The following is a 16,513-nucleotide window of genomic DNA, read 5'->3' as shown; positions in this document are numbered from 1 at the left end:
CAAACCTTGATTTTGTCATTATATATAAGGGATACAATTTTACTATGCCATTGCCTCAGAGGCTCCAGCAAATAACCACACAACAACATATTGGAAGAAAAGGCCACAACTTTATTAGCAAGCAATTGGTAAGGGTTGGCACAAAGCATGAGGTCAGGATCTGCGGAATCGAACAACCCGATGTTGTCTGATTCAAAACCTGGCACCCACCAGGCGCATGGGATGACCTAGGGGCTAAGGAACACAACCTTGATCGCAAACCATGTCATGCGTTCACATATTCACTAAGCCCCTAGTCACCGGGAGGCGCTCCCACGTATGGCCCCCGCAATGGCCATACGCCTGCCCTATTCGCCCCCGGGTACCTTGTGACTCCCAAACCAGAGCTCCCTATCCCTGATATCACACCGTGCAGATCCTGGCCTATGCTGCCGCCCAAAGTTGTGACAGAAAAAACCCACGAGAAAGCGGTGGGTGGGCGGGGAAGATTCCCGGTCTTCCTCCCTTCCTATCTTGGCTCTGCACCATGCAAAGCCAAGCGCCAACTGAGGGACGGGGCCGACAACGCGGCCTTATATAGGCCTAAGCCCCGTCCCTCCAACGTGTGGCTACGGAGCTCCTCCTCCAAGGCAACCCAGCCAATGGGTTGCCCTGGAGGACCGGGAGCTCCAACCACAGAGCCCGGCTCCCAGAGCGTCGCAGGGCGAAAGGACAGCCCCTTCCACCCCGCGCACCAATAGGGAGCCGGGGCAGGCCCCAGAGCACTCTGGGGCCTGTAGTTCTTTGCCGCCGCGTCGGCAAATCAGCTTGCCCGGCGATACGGGCAGCCGTCTTTTGTATTTAATGAGATGTGAAAATCCATGTATTTTGGTATCCATGGAGGATCCTGGAACCAAACCCCAGCTGATACTAAAGAACTACTATATCTTTTTACAATCTAAAGAACTACTATATGATAGTCTGTGTCAATAAACCTGTCATACACATCTGTAACCTCTGCCTATCTGCTTCTCTTTGGGGCTCTTGTCCTTTTATATGATATAGTTCATACTATTCAGTGGTCTTTCGTCTCTTCTCACACTCTTCTCCCCACTGTCTGTTGCAGCAAAAGCAACAGAGCCCTGTGCCACTTCAAAGACAAAAGGTGGTACAGTGCACCCACATTTTACATAGGCATGCCATATGCGGCTTTCAGCATATGCTGAAAACTGCACCGGAAGTGCTCCTCTCTCACCCTGGAAGAACTAATGGGGCGTGCGCCCATGGCAGGCACGCACCACCGCAGGCACAAGCCCCATTAGTTCCTATGGGGTTCCAGCATATGCTGATTTCCCCTTACACGGAGGGATCCGGGACGGACCTGCACGTAAGGGGAGGGCCCACTGTACTTTCCATTGTAGAAATTTTGAAAGAGACAATCATGTTAGTCTGTTGCAACATAAAAGAAGGTGAAAAGGAATCTAGTAACACCCTTAAAACTAACAAATTTATTAGAACATGAGCTTTCATAATCTGTGATCCACTTCTCAAATATATGAAGTGTTGTCCAGAATATAACTGTCACTGGCAGTACTTATTGCATTTAATTTACCTTTGATTTCATGATGTCAAAACCTATTTCCAACCATTTGTGTTACACACACACTCTCTCTTTTTCAATTCATGAACTATAGCCCATACAAACTCATAATACGGTCAACTGGTTAAAGAACTAGATACAAGACTTTCTGGCCTTTACCTAAGTCAGTTGATTCTATCACAAAGGAGGCAAGCATCATTAAAATGTGATTAAAACATGGTATTAGGATGATCGGGGGAAGATTGTCACATCCCCATATGCTTCTCCCCTTCATGTCCCATGCGTAAACTGTAATGGATGCATCTTTGGGTAATAATGGAAAATCCCATTATTACCCAAAGAGGCATCCATTACAGTTTACACACAGGACACAAATGGGAGGAGTGGGGGTGTGATAATCTTCCCCCCCAATCACACTATTACCACATTTTAATCACGTTTTCATGACTTTTGCTTCCTCCATGTGATAGCATTTCCTGTATAAGAACGTTTGAATACACAGAGTTTGCATGCTGATTTTTATGAAACTGAATCCTTTTTATCTATTCAGGAAGTCCATGGGCTTTCAAATGACATCTTTCTGGAGTCGATCACTTGAATAGTCTCAAAATCTTTTGACAATGCTCTCAAAATGCACACATAAATCAGTTTTCTGTACAAACATGTAACATACTTTCTTCTTGGCAAATAGACAATGATGAAAAAATGCTTGACATGAGAAGCAAAGAGGAAGTGTTGTGACCAGGAAAGGCTTGCTTTTATGGGTCAGCAAGATAATTAGTATTCTGTTAGGGCACTCTGCAGTGAAGACCAGATAAATCTATATCTCAAAGATCCAAATAAATCAAATGCTTACCAACCATTTAAATTATGCAAGGTAAGAGAGACTGATGAAGAACATAGGAAGAACATATGAACAGAAGATAATATGATGTATTAGGATGCAGTAGTAACAGCACGTTAAAAAGAACTTGCTGATGGTAAGAGCTGTTCAACAGTGGAATAGATTTCTCCAGAAGGTAGTCTTGGGGTGTTTTAACTGGGGTAGGGGGTAAACAGAGGTTGGATGGCCATCTCTTGGGGATGCCTTAGTCATGGATTTCTGTATAGCAGGGGTTCAGGCTAGATGGACCTTGTGGTTTTTTCCAGTTCTATGATTCCATGATTCTATAACAAAACACAGGTTGCTCAAACTGAGAAAGGTGGGAGAGAAATGTATGTAAAAGTAGGAAGTGTAAATCTATCCAGTTCTGGTCTATGCCACTTGTGTCTGTTTTGTGCATTCCATTCTGCTCCTACAGTAATCTAATCTACACTTTACAAAAATAAAATTAAAAAGTCTGGGTATGTCCCTGAGTATATATACATTCCTTTAAATATTTATAACCTAACCTGTATCACAAGCAATCAGGGCAGTGTACAACTAAAATCTATTTAAATGCTTTAAAACAATTTAAATTTTTGAACAATAAAAATAATTTAAACAAACTGAAAGCACATTAAACAATTTACCAAGGTAAAGCAGGTTTAAAAGGTTAAAACAATTTGTAGATGCTAATATTAGTGAGTACTTCATCAAAACATTTGAAAAGGCATGAAATCCAAATGGATAGCCAAATTCCAGTTTGCACATTAGTCAAATAGATGCAGATCATATAGTTCCACAGTGGAATCTAAAAATATCTCATTGTGCAAGCACATCTATGTGGAACATCTTTACAAGGGTTTTAATGGACTGAGAATTTTTGCCAATACTCTTATGGGCCTCACAGAGGCTTGCCTAGCAGGACCCAAAAAGACAGGCCAAAATAAAGCTGCTTCGGGTCACTTTGGAGGTATGCTGTTTAAATGATGCATGTGTCTGAAGAGGCCAGAAGCCACACCAAAGAAGCTTCTGGCCTCTTAAGATGTGTGTGTCATTTAAACAGCATACCTCCAAAGTGACCCAAAGCAACTTTATTTTGGTCTGTCTATACTCCTGACTTTCTTGGTGGACTGTTCCCACACCATCAATGAAGATATTCAGAATATATTTGAACACTATTCAATAGAAGACTGATCTTTGAAGGACCTTTGGGAGAGGGAATTCAAAGAAATGCCCAAGATCTTACAGAAGCATCCAGAAAAAGTAGCCATTTTTAAAGCATCAAAATATGCCATATGGACTCAACTAATGGTTATTTTCATTGCAGAAATTCTGTGACTGCTTTCTATTAAGAATGCACTAAAAGAGAAGTAAAAAGCTGCTCTAAGCAAATAACATGCTTTTAAAAAAAAAAAAAGCCCTGGTAAAGTGCTTGTGGTAACTATGCTCAGAAATGGTAAGGACACATTTCCCAAAAAGTTATGAAAAGCTTTTCTAAAATGGTGACCCACTTTTCTAAGTACTAAGTTGGGAGCCTCGCCCTTCTTTAAATGTAGCCCTAAGATCACCTCACACACCTGAGAAGATAAAATGCATATGTTGGAAAATGCATGAAAAATATCACCAGGACATTGAGGAGCAAAGCAAAGCAAAGTTCAAAATCTACAGAATAGAAGTGGAACAAGAGAAGAGATCAGTATTTCTCCTCTTGGAATACTCTGTTTCAGATTCTTGGCAGTTTTTATTTTACTGATTATTTAATTTATTTATTATTACTTTACCTACCCCAACCCCATCATGGAGCTCAAGGTAGCACATACTGTGACTGAATATACTCCAGATAGTTGAAATGAACTATCTGAAGTGATAAGCCTATTTTGGGGACTGGGTTTATCAGCTTGGATGGTTGCTTTAAAGTTCAGGCTAAAATCTGCCCCACTAACATGGGAGTTACCAATCTCCATTGGCATATATGGAACCCAGATGTCACTCATCTAGAAACTAATTGGCCCAAACCTGCTAAGTCATGAAACTCTGATATTCTGCTAGGGACCTGGTACATGTCAGTAGTTTAAAAGTGGTTAACAGATTGTCAAAGAATTCATAAGCCACCAATTCACAAAGGCTATCACTGGGATTTACTACTGAAAGGAAGACGACTAGGAAAGCAAATGAGTTTTCCTCTTAGCTAATTGCTCATCTAAATCCAACTCCTTAAAGCAATGAAAAATAGGGCATATCAAGAGGAACACCTTTGACTACCTACTCCAGGGTTACTGAATGGTTAACTGCAATTTTCTTAGCATCTGAAGAGGTCTCTGCTGTCTGAAGCTAATGCACAAGAGCTACCTACTCAAAGTAAAGAAATGATAAATTCTGCTGAATTGCTCTAACACCATCACCTACAACTGACAGCAATAGACCCAATATTCTCTTCATTTAATAATAATAATAAATTGTTTATTTATAAACCGCTTTTCCCAGGATCAAAGTGGTGTACAACATATCAATAAAAAAACAATACCGTGAATAACATATTAAGAATACACATTAATACAAATTAAATCCAAAATGTTAGGTAAAAAACATAATTTAACATAATTAAAATCCTAAATATCAGTACATCACAATCAATAGGGGGAAAACATTATTACAAGGAATTGGGAGGGTAGGCTTGTAGGAAAAGATGGGTTTTTAATGCCTTTTTAAAGGCTTCAACCATTCCACTAAGGCGGATCTCCTCAGGTAAAGCATTCCAAAGAGAAGGCGCTACTGGTGTGAAAGCCCTTTGCTAGTCTTTCATCCATTTTAGCTGAGCTCCATCACTTGCTGTAAAGTGTAATTACTGGACTGTTGGAGGGAGATCTATAAATGGCACGGCTGTGAACATCTACATCAACAAAGAAGAGGTGAACCATGGATCAGTGTGTCAGAAATTTGCTTCAAACCACACTCCTCAGAACCAGGGCTAGCAGAAGGTAGATCAGTACATATTGACATGATATTCACACAATTGGCAACTGTTTAAAAACAGCATCAATTAAAAGAGTTTGCCCACTCAACACCCCTGAATTTGGCTGCTAAACTGAAGATCCAGTTTGAGGCCCTATGGTCATGAAACTCACTAGGTAATTTGGTGGCAGTTGTTGTTTTTGTTTTCAGGCTGGCCTACCTCACAAGGTTGTCGGGAAGATAAGGTGGGGAGGAGAAAAGCTATATAGGCTGCCTTGAGCATATTGGAAGAAAGACAGGATACAAATGTATAGTGGGTTCTCAATATCCACTGAGGTTTGAGTCAAGCCCCCCCCCCCCCCCATCAAAACCTGTGAAAGCTCAAGTCCCATTCTATATAATGGCATAGGAAAATGACACCCTGTATATGAAATGGCAAAATCAAGGTTTCCTTTTTAGGTTATTATTTTTGTGAATATTTTCAAACTGTGGGTAGTTGAATTCATGGCGTCAGAATCTGTGGATATGGAGAGCCAACTGTTATAAACTAGCAAACAAATAAAAAGGCAAAGAACACCTACCAACATCTCCTTCAAGATCAAGCTGGCTTCCAGATCCATATAACTGCAACACCAATGCAACCAGGTTTTCCAACAGCATAGAAATCAACATACTGCAAAGAATCTGCCTGTATATAAGTTTCAGCAGTCCAGAGATCCACTCCAAGACATAAGCATCCAGGGGAGTTAGCAAGTGGTGTACTCAGTGTCAGGGACAAGCCCAACTGTGCAACTCTCCCTAATAATTGTGCAGAGCACCCTTCACACACTTAATGCACACTTAATAAAAGAAGACAATCATATACATACACATCATGGGCAATGATAATAAATTCCCACTTCTCACTGCATTATTTAAAAATCTGGAGATTCAGCAAATGGTCATCAGCTGCTTGACATACCTCTAACAGATGCCCTCTTGGGCAAGATGGTAACAGATCCTTCAGCCACTTCTTCAAGATCTCTCACTGGAGCAATTTTAGAGCCCCAGCTGTCAGAGCCCATCCAAATAAAGTGCCCAGTCTGATTGGCCCTCTTTGCTGCCATTAAGACGTTCCTGCAGATACAAAAGCAAAGCAACTTAATTCATGGAGTCATCATGGCTATTGTTTTTATCAAGCTAATGTAGATACTGCAAGGGCAAGAATGCTGACACAGTACTATATGCATTGCCAGAAAGTGTATATATATGTATTATATGCATTTTCCATAGACAGGAAACAGACCCTCCAATTACTGATTTTCACAGCATGCTGAAAGTTGATTTTCTACTTGCATCCCTCCCTAGAGGTTCAGAAAGATGGGTTCATATGAAAACCAAAATAAATAAAACAACATACACAAAAGCAAAAAGCCAAAAACCAGATTATTTTTTAAGGAGCCACTACACGTCCTCAGGTAGGGAGCCAGCAAGGTGTAGCAGTTTGAGTGCTGTACTAGAACTCTAGGAGATCAGGGTTTGCATCCCCACTCAGCTGTAGAACCCCACCAGGTGACCTTGGGCAAGTCCTACTCTCTCTAGGTTGATATCACACTACACTGTTACAGCACTATTATTCCACTGTAACTTCTGTGGCTGCCTACTGTGGAATTCTGGAGTTTGTAGTTTAGTGAAGCCTAAGAACTCTCTGGCTGAGAATTCTGAATGCCCCTCCCTAAACTACAAATCCCAGGATTCCATAGGAGGCAGCCATAGTAGTTAACGTGGGATAATAGTGCTATAAGAATGTAGTGTGATAAAGAGAAGGGATATGGTAAACCTTCTCTGGATAAATCTTGCCAAGAAATAGCAACACAAAACATGACTTCAAAAAAACTGAAGAGCACAAGATGTTTAAGATGCATGCTCATGAGCTTCCCATAGGCACCTGTTGGCCTCTGCATGGACAATATGTTGGATGAGGGAGGCCTTCAATCTGATCCAGTGGGACTCTTGGGATGTTCTTATGTAAGTTAGATGTGCAATATTTCCCTACTGAAAAATCTGAAAATATAGGGTAAGTGCAACAGGAATATGGTGGATGTTGGACACCCAAGACCAGGCATGTACTTGCCTTCTTTATGAATTATTCCAATATCATTACAGTGGGGCTATAAGGACACAACTTTAAACTAGCCTATCATAGCTTGTGTTTTCCCCCAGTCCCCACAAATGAATGCTGAACTCACCTGAACTGCTCCCTCTTTGTGCTCCTCTGGTGAAGTGAAGAGCATATGTTGGTTTTTCTAGGTCCTTTAAATTTAACCCAGAACTATCCTTTTTGAATTACAGAATCCCTTGGCCAATATATCCATTTCTACTTTAACCCCATTCCTCCTAGCCCCTTAAATACCAAGGGATAACTTCTGCAATGGGAAGGATTTTTTCTATCCACATATGCTCCCCACATGCTGTTCCAGAGTTCAAATTCATGAGGTACAGCATACCTAGATACAAAAGGCTCCCCACTGGAGTTCTTCCCAATCATGTGATGGGCTGGGTAGAGTCAAGCACCCACTGGAGTAGAGCTAAATATACATCCTTGCTGTAATCCATGTTAGTTCATTACTCCATTAATTCTTGCCTAGAATTATGGTAGGCATGATGTTCTCCAGAGGAGTGTCATCCAAAATGACTCCTCAATTTCACAGCAATCATACTCAGTTTTTCATTGTCTTGCATAAAGGCTACTCATTCTTTTGAGGAAACTGGGAAATGCAGGATTTAGGACAGCCAAACGGAGACCTTCATCATGGTGGCAGAAGTCAGGAGCCATTCAGGTTTGTTTAATGCTTATTTGAAGTATACACTGTTCACTATTTAACTCAGAACACAATTAATTACCACCACGTATTCCATTTGGACAAGTATGCTACTTACCAAACCCAAAGGATGAGGTAGTAGCACCACTTTGCTTGGTACCACAGGATATGTAAAACACCTATACTTTGAGGTGACTAGACTTTCTCGCCTATGCAGCTAGGAAGTAGGCAGCAATGTAGTACTGGAGCTCCAGATAGAGAGGTCACCTGGAATTATGCTATAGCAAGGTCTGGCTTCTGCCACAGACTCTTACATTTTTTGCCATACATGGTATAGGTCCTTTATCTTTATAATAAATAAAAATTGGAGACCATATTACTCAAAGATGCAACTGATTGGGGAGACCTGGGTTCAAATGCCCATTCAGGTTCAAACTCTTAGTAGGCTTTGAGAAAAGGGGCTCCCTCCAAAGATAAAAGATATCTATTTGCCATAGCACATAAATTCCCTTAATTGTGTATCTTGCATGTAGCATGCTTTGTTTGGTGATTGGCCATTAGAAGATAAACATGGACTTAATTTGAAAGTCTAACTGCTGAGCCATACATCACTGCGGAAAACCTATTTTGAGAGTGAAACTGGGTTTCAGGCAGGCAATGGGAAACCAGTTCTGAGTATTCCTTGTATAAGAAATTCATGAGGTCACCATACGTTAACAGGTGACTTAAAAGTACACACAGGTACACACATATTCACCTTCTAGTTTGCACTTGGTCTAGGACCAAAGACATAAAACTGCATGTGTAAATTTAACAAGACCACTGTGAAGTTGGTTTTTTTTAAAGTACTAACTCACATATGCTGCCATGAATAACCTGGAGAAATAAATGGGATCTGTATAATCCTTTTTATTAGTTAGATAGTTTAACATTAAGGCAAGTGACCTTGGGCAAGTCACATGTTCTCAGCTTCAGGGGGAGACAATGTCAAACCTCCTCTGAACAAATATTGCCAAGAAACCCCTGTGATAGGGACACCAGGTCAAAAACAACTTGAAGGTACACAACAACAACAAAAGTGACCTTGTGAGAAATCTGTCTCACAAGCCAGGATGATAAGAAAAATTCAAAATAACATGCAGTGCTGTGTATTCATCAGAAGGAAAATGATACAGCTGTCTCCCTGGTGCTTAAGTTGCTGCTTAAGTTAGGATGATCCTGGTGAGAAGGGTAGAGAGAATAAAGTGCCCCATGTACATACCATTTGAACAGACCACAGAAGGAAAGGCATGGGGGCTTGCATCAGTCAAGGGGGACAGAATCCCGCACATAGGGATGATCAGGCAAAATCCAAAAGAACTGATAATCTAGTTTCTGCTTTAATCAACAATTGGTTCTTTGAATTCTTTCTTTGTTTTATTTGAGTATCCATATGGTTTGATTAATACAGTACAACAGTGCCTAATATACTGATTTATAACTTTACCTGTTGCTCATTAAACAAAACAATTTGTTTATGTATTACAGCTATTCCTAAACCATCTTGCAGTATATATTTTAGAGAACTGTAAACATGTCATTGCAAAAAACAAACAAACAGGTAATATTAATCTCCTGAAGACTCTTCCAGGTATCCCTGGCCTTTGGAAAAACAGCACCCTCAACTGCACAAGGCTGTTCATGCAGGTGAGGTTAGGATCAAATCAGCAAGGAGTGTGCAGCAACTGAGTTGGCATGCATGTGTGTCTGTAAAGTTTTAAATTAGCCTTTAACAAGAAAGCCACTGAAAAGGGTGCCCAGTGGATCAATGGAGACTTTGTCAACAGCAAGGTTGATTAAAAAGCGATTAAGTGAGTTGCGACAGCAAGGCTGAATGACAGGGAAAGGCAAGTATTTTTAGAAATTAAGGGAAAACAGAAATGGGGGAATGGGAACTGAATCAGGAGAGAGGAAAGAGCAAACATAGCAGTGATACTAGATGTTTGACTGTTTTTTAATATAGACTTTATAGTGGTTACTGCTCACTGAGCCTTATCTAGCTTCAGCTTTTCTTACTATGGGATCAATTATTTCTTATTATAATAGCATGTTCAAGAAAAAAAACATTGTGTTGTGACACTTCATAAAAGCTTTTTCTTAGCCTGAGGAACCGACAGGGTGTGAATGAGGGAGAGAACGTAGGCAAAGGAGTAGGAGGGAATTGCTCAAGGTCAACCAGCAGGTCAGCTTAACAACAAGAAACTAAAAGGGTCAAGAGCAAAAGGGCAGTTCACTGTTTGGGAGGTCACAGAGTTATTGGACATATTAGAAAGGGAAACATCTGGGGGGGGGCAATCTAAAGCATTGCCAGGTAAAAGCTGTACAATTATTTTGCTTTGGAAAAGATATGTTCTTATTTCACTGATATTTCACTGGAAATACATTGCTTGGAAATATTATTCTCTGCATAATAATAATAATAATAATTTTATTTATATTTATATTGTCCCGCCCCTCCCACTGGATCGAGGCGGGATTACAACTCCCAGAATCCCTAGTCCAACCATAGAGCTAGCAGTTTCACCTCCATATGCCATCAAAACCTAACCTCGAGGGTGGGAAACCTCTCTGAAACCTTTGGATGGTATGGAGTACTGTCAGTGCTGATTTCCCAAGCTCTGTGTAAAAACAAAACGTATGCATTTAGTTAGGAATTAGTAGCCTTGTATCTAGGTTTGGGATGTGGGATTTTTCAGATTGTTCTGGAGTTTATTGAGAAATTGTTCAAAAGAGGGGAAAATCCAGGTGTCAGGAGGACCTTTAAAGCAGAGATGGGGTCCATATGACTTTCCAGATATTGTTGGATTGTAACTCCCATCATGCCTCACCACTGGATAATGTCAGTTCAAACCCATCCAGTGGGTTGCATGTTGACCACCCCTGCTCTAGGAAAATGAATAAAAGAATGTGGAATTTGTGATGAAATTATAGCCAATGGGTTCAAAATGTGAAAGAACAAAGATTATGACTAAGAAAACATCTATGGTTGCAGCATACATTGCCAATTTCTACATATAAATCTGTATACTGTGATCATGTAAAAGGAAAAATATAGAGACTCTTCCAGGTACACTTACATAAAGCATATATACAGTGGGCCCTCATTAACTGCTTGGGTTTGGTTCCAGGACTGCCCATGGATGCTCAAGTACCATTATATTAGAACAGGGTAGTAAAATGTTGTCCCTTATATAAAACAGCAAAATCAAATTTTGCTTTTAGGGAGAAAAAATCAAACCATGAGTGCAGAATCCATGGATACGAAGGGCTCACTGTATACAGTGGATTAATACATGCCCAAAATCCTGCAGGTGACTTATGTAGATGTAAGTTGTGCCATGCATACAGACTTTTTTTTTTACAGTGTGTAACAGAGGTATCCAGTAGACATATCAAACTGTAATGCTTCCAGCTGTTATTGTTTAATGTTATGAAGTGAAGGATATTGTAAAAACCAGGCATGAGTGTGAGAAGAAAATATACGTATCAGAATCTTGTCACTTGGTCCCAACTGGATTAAATCAATTGTTGAATGGTGAATCCACTTGTTCTACTTTAATTGTTACTAACAATGTGTTTTAGATCAGGATTGTGAAGAATGCTAAAGGCTCAAATGCTTCTGACCTATTTGTTATGTCAGAAACACACACACACACACACACACACACACACACACTGCTTTCATGACTCAGAATGATCCCATGGATAAGCCCTAAGAGAAGCATCTGGCTCAGCAGTAAACATCAGCCTATGACAACACGAAAAAGAAAAGGTTTCCAGATGTGTGTAAGCTTTTGCCAACAGGGTGCAATTCTTAGCTTACAAACTGCTCTCAGATAGGTAAATGTTTACAAACCCCTATTTAATGGTGCTTGCCATTACATTGCAAAGGCAAATCTCTGATATTGTTGGGAGTAAATGAATGTAAATGTCTGGATTTCAGATATTTCTATTAGCCAGCTTTCCAGAAACTTAGACTGTTTGCACATTTGATGCAAATTGATTGAAAATGTCAGTTTACTCACATTTGCATAATGTTTGCTGATTAATAAATCAGACAGTTGCAAAATCAGGTGTATCTCAATATAAACTGCCAGGCTAAAAAGAAAGGTGGGGAGAAATATAAAAAGAGGTGTTGTGTAGTCAGTCTCAAATTTTTGTGATGCATTGTACAGGTTGAGCCTCCCTTTTCTGAAATGCTCCAAAATCCAAAACTTATGGAGCTACAACACAACTAGTGTAGCATGTACATTTGGAAGGCTGGATATAGACATGAACCAATGACCAAGAGCACTACTGCTTGGAAGTGGAAGTTGATAGATGGAGGGTTCCCAGGAAATTTCTTGTATGCTAATCATTCCCTTATATAAAATAAAATGGTGCAGTATTTGTGGGATGCAGAGAGAAAGAAAGATGAGGAGATTTTTAAAATCTACTTTTTAAAAACTGCATGAAGTGAGGAGTGAACTTTCCAATGACTGCGGCACTGGTGAGAAGAGGCAACTTCAATAGGACCGAGGAAGAGCAGCCAAGCAGCAGTTGGCAGCCTCACACTGATGGGTAGCCCAAAATCCAGGTTGCTCTCTCCGTCCGCTTCTCTCTATACACTAATCAGTTCCCTTGCATAAAATAAAATGGTGCAGTATTTACAAGCTGCTTTTGAGCCAGTGGCGGTAGTGCTGTTGATCATTCATTCACAAGGCAGAAGTGGGCAGCTGGCAGATATTCCAAAATCCATAAATATCCCAAATAGAAACATTTCTGGGCCTAAGACTTTTGGACAAGAGAGACTAAACCTGTAGTTTCACTTATTTGGTTTGAATAGACCATATTCAGATCCCCAGTGATGAATGCAGAATATCCAAAAGATACTTTTGAAAAACTGAGGGGGAGGGGATTCCATGTGATCAAGTATCAGAATTTCTTCAAAGCATTACATTTATAGAAGCATTTTTGAAGATGTTTGAAACCTTAAAAGTTTTCAAGTTTTTAAACATTTAATCTTTAAAGTTTTCACATAAACAGTTGGGTTCTTAAGACTTCACATAACAGAAGACACACTTGTATCATTTCTGGCTCTGTAAAACATGTCAATGTGACTCAGAATTTGAGTGCTTTTTTTGATGGAGCAATCAAGAATGGGCTCCCAATCAAAATTTCAGCTGACCTCTCACAGGAACAAAATCCAGGCATTCTGACTCACACTCCTTTGATATAGCCATTATTAATCATTCCATCTCAAATGTACCTTGTGTACAGTACAATGACACTTTAGACAACACTGGGTCCATGCACAGATTTATGAGGGATGCATCTATATCTGGCATGTGTTACTAGACACACAAGCTCAAGAAATTGTAATCTTAGGAGGAACAGGAATATGGATCCTGTCACAGTACAGACTGCAGTACTAAAGTGCTGGAAACAGTGAAGATGGAGAAAATATGCAGTGTGACCCTCAATGTGTTGGGAAGCACATAAGTGTATGTGATGCAGGTTTAACCTGCATCAAACAGCTTTCAAAATTACATCAAAATCAGATCAGTCTAGAGAGTTTTTACTATTTATTTGTCCCGCTTGGAGATTTATATAATACTGATCCACAGAGGAAACAGAAGAGAGATGCAAAACTAGGAGTAAACACAGATGTACTACCCACCTTGATTATTTGAAACATGGCAGACAGATTGATTATCAATTGATCTAATCAATTGGAAATGTCATTCATTGTGGACTACCAGGACTAGGAAGTGAATGCAATTACATAAACATATTGCCCACTTGGATCATTCAAATGAATATGGTAGACAGACAGAAATACAGACTGATTGATCAATCAGCCTAAGTGATTACTTAGAAATGTTGGCTGGAATCCTATTTGGCAGTTATGAATGCCTAACCTAGAGTTAGAATTCAGAGACATAACTGTGTTAGTCTTGAATATCAATATGCAAAAGGATCTTGTAGCACCTTTGGCACTAACTGTGTGAAGGAAATTGGATCATGGTACAACTTCTTTCAAACAGTCTCAAATGCACTACAAGATCCTTTTACATACTAACCTAGAATTCTGCACTCATTCACAATCTCTATGTAGTTCCTGATTTAGGAACTATGCAGGGATTGTGAAAATCCCCCAAGAAACAGCTATTGAGATTGATAGGGGTCTGTTTCCCTGTATCAGGAAGCAGCTGGCTGATGCTCTCACATCCTCTGTGTGAGTGATCTCCAGTGTGTGGAAGGATTGTGACAGGAACCCTGTTTCTGACTGTCACACCGGAGATCATTCACTGGAGTGGGAGTTGGCAGGGAGAACATCAGTCAGCAGCTTCCTGATCAACAGAGGAACAGACCCTGATCAGTCACAGCAGCTGCTTCTTGGTAAATACAGATCAGGAGGATTGGAATGGAATTGACTGCATAGTACCATAACTACAGTGTTCATGCATACATAAATCCCCTTCAAGAGTCTGACTGTTATTATTTTGTACTAAAGAGATTTGGAATGCATGTAGTGATACAGATGTACTGCCCACCTTGATCACTGACAGGCTGACTGAACAGTATGACTGACAGACTGACTGATCAACTGACTGATCACCTGAACAGTATGACTGACAAACTGACTGATCAACTTAAAATTGTGTCTGTTTTGGATTACCACTTCCAGAATCCCTCAGGCTACATAACCACAAAAATCATTCTGGGAGTTGTAGTTCAAAAGGTAAGCTTCTCAAGCTCTGATACTGAAGGAGGGATGGACAAACAGACAGGCAATCACATTCTTTCTATGAGATACTGAGGAGTGCTTGTTTGAAGTTGTCTGTTCTTTTGCCCTCTAACTTCTTCTCCCACTATCTTTCTCTCTCTCTTTCTCTTTTTCCTTCCCACACATTCCCTCAAAGCAAACCATTGTCCTCTTACTTGATATCATCTTCATTGGCAAAGATGATGACCGCTCGAGCATGGGATGTCTCCAGGAGGCGCCGAATAATCTTATCAAACTCTCCTGCTTTGGGCTCCCGGGGAATCTTCACTGATTGTGCCACACACACGCTCCCTGTGGTTAGACAGAACCGTATTGTTAGTGGAGCCTCTGAACAAAAGCATCCAAAATAGCCTGGATGTAAATGGTAAGACTATCTGGAATGGCATGAACAGAACCATAAAAGAGACTGCTACAATGATGATAGAAGTCACAGAATCCATCATCTGTGAAACTGTGAGAGTTACAGGGACACCTACAGTCCTTTCAGGGGTTCACTGCATGTGTGAATGGAGTTTCAAGGTTTGACACTGAATCCACCACTGCAAAAGAAAGCCTAGCTGTGTAGATATCCATGAGGGTAGGCTTTCAAGAACAACAGGAACTTCAGTTTTTGTCGTTATATATAAGGGATGCAATTTTACTATGCCTCTGTATTTAATGAGATGTGAACACCCATGGATTTTGGTATCCATGGAAGGTCCTGGAACCAACCCCCAACAGATACTAAAGATTTACTATATAATAGTCTCTGTCAATAAACCTTTCATATACACTTGTGGCCTCTGCCTCTGCCTATCTGCTTCTCTTTGGGGCTCTTGTCCTTTTATATGATATGGCCCACACCACTCAGTGTTCTTGCACTCCTGTTCTGCAAAGTTCGAGTCCACATAAAAGACTATATATCCTTGCACTGCAAAAATCTGTGCCTAATGCATTGGTGTCAAAAGTGAGACTAAAGACTTATGTGATCTTAGGGTGGTATGAGCCATCAGTTCCTTCCTATGCATATCCCACCCGCATGTCTAAAGGGAACTCAACAGTATCTGGATTCTGGGCATAGGAATCCAGTGCACTTTGCTCTCTGGCTCCTGCTCATAGCTGTCTGAGGATCAAACCAGACAATTTCCTAAAAGAAATATTCCCTCAAGTGATAGAAGACATCTGCTTGCCATAGCATATATTTTTCTTCAACTATGTTTCTTGCTTTTAGTTTGCTTGGTTTTGCGATTGGTCATGGAAAGGTAAGCATAGATTTAATTTGTAATTTTGGGGGATGTATCTGTGAGGAATATTGATTAATCAAGAGCAATGACTATTCTTATCAATATCTAGCTTGAGCCTTTGACTCATATCACATTATATTCTTAAAATGGGGCTAGGTCACTTAAACTGCTCTCACTGTCTCCTGTTCCATTTTGGGGTTTGTAGTTCAGTGAGCCTTAAGAGTTCTCTGGCTGAATATTCTAAATGCCCCTTCCTAAACTACAAGTCCCAGAATGCAACAGGAG

The 16,513-nt window shown here is 40.3% G+C and overlaps 1 protein-coding gene across 1 annotated transcript in view; it reads right to left on the bottom strand.

Annotated features, from left to right (window-relative positions):
* The window catches only part of GRM4 (glutamate metabotropic receptor 4), a 456,565-nt gene that overhangs the window by 135,056 nt on the left and 304,996 nt on the right, over positions 1 to 16,513 (bottom strand). Inside the window, exons 4-5 of the mRNA XM_042465970.1 lie at positions 15,161 to 15,296; positions 6,358 to 6,512 (exon numbers count right to left, since the gene is read on the bottom strand). Coding sequence (XP_042321904.1) covers positions 6,358 to 6,512; positions 15,161 to 15,296 — 291 coding nt within the window. The remainder of the gene's footprint in view (positions 1 to 6,357; positions 6,513 to 15,160; positions 15,297 to 16,513) is intronic.

Source organism: Sceloporus undulatus, chromosome 4 (assembly GCF_019175285.1).
Source record: "Sceloporus undulatus isolate JIND9_A2432 ecotype Alabama chromosome 4, SceUnd_v1.1, whole genome shotgun sequence".
Classification (NCBI taxonomy): domain Eukaryota; kingdom Metazoa; phylum Chordata; class Lepidosauria; order Squamata; family Phrynosomatidae; genus Sceloporus; species Sceloporus undulatus.
Note: the sequence above shows the minus strand (reverse complement) of the source record. Positions and strands in the feature narration are given on the sequence as shown.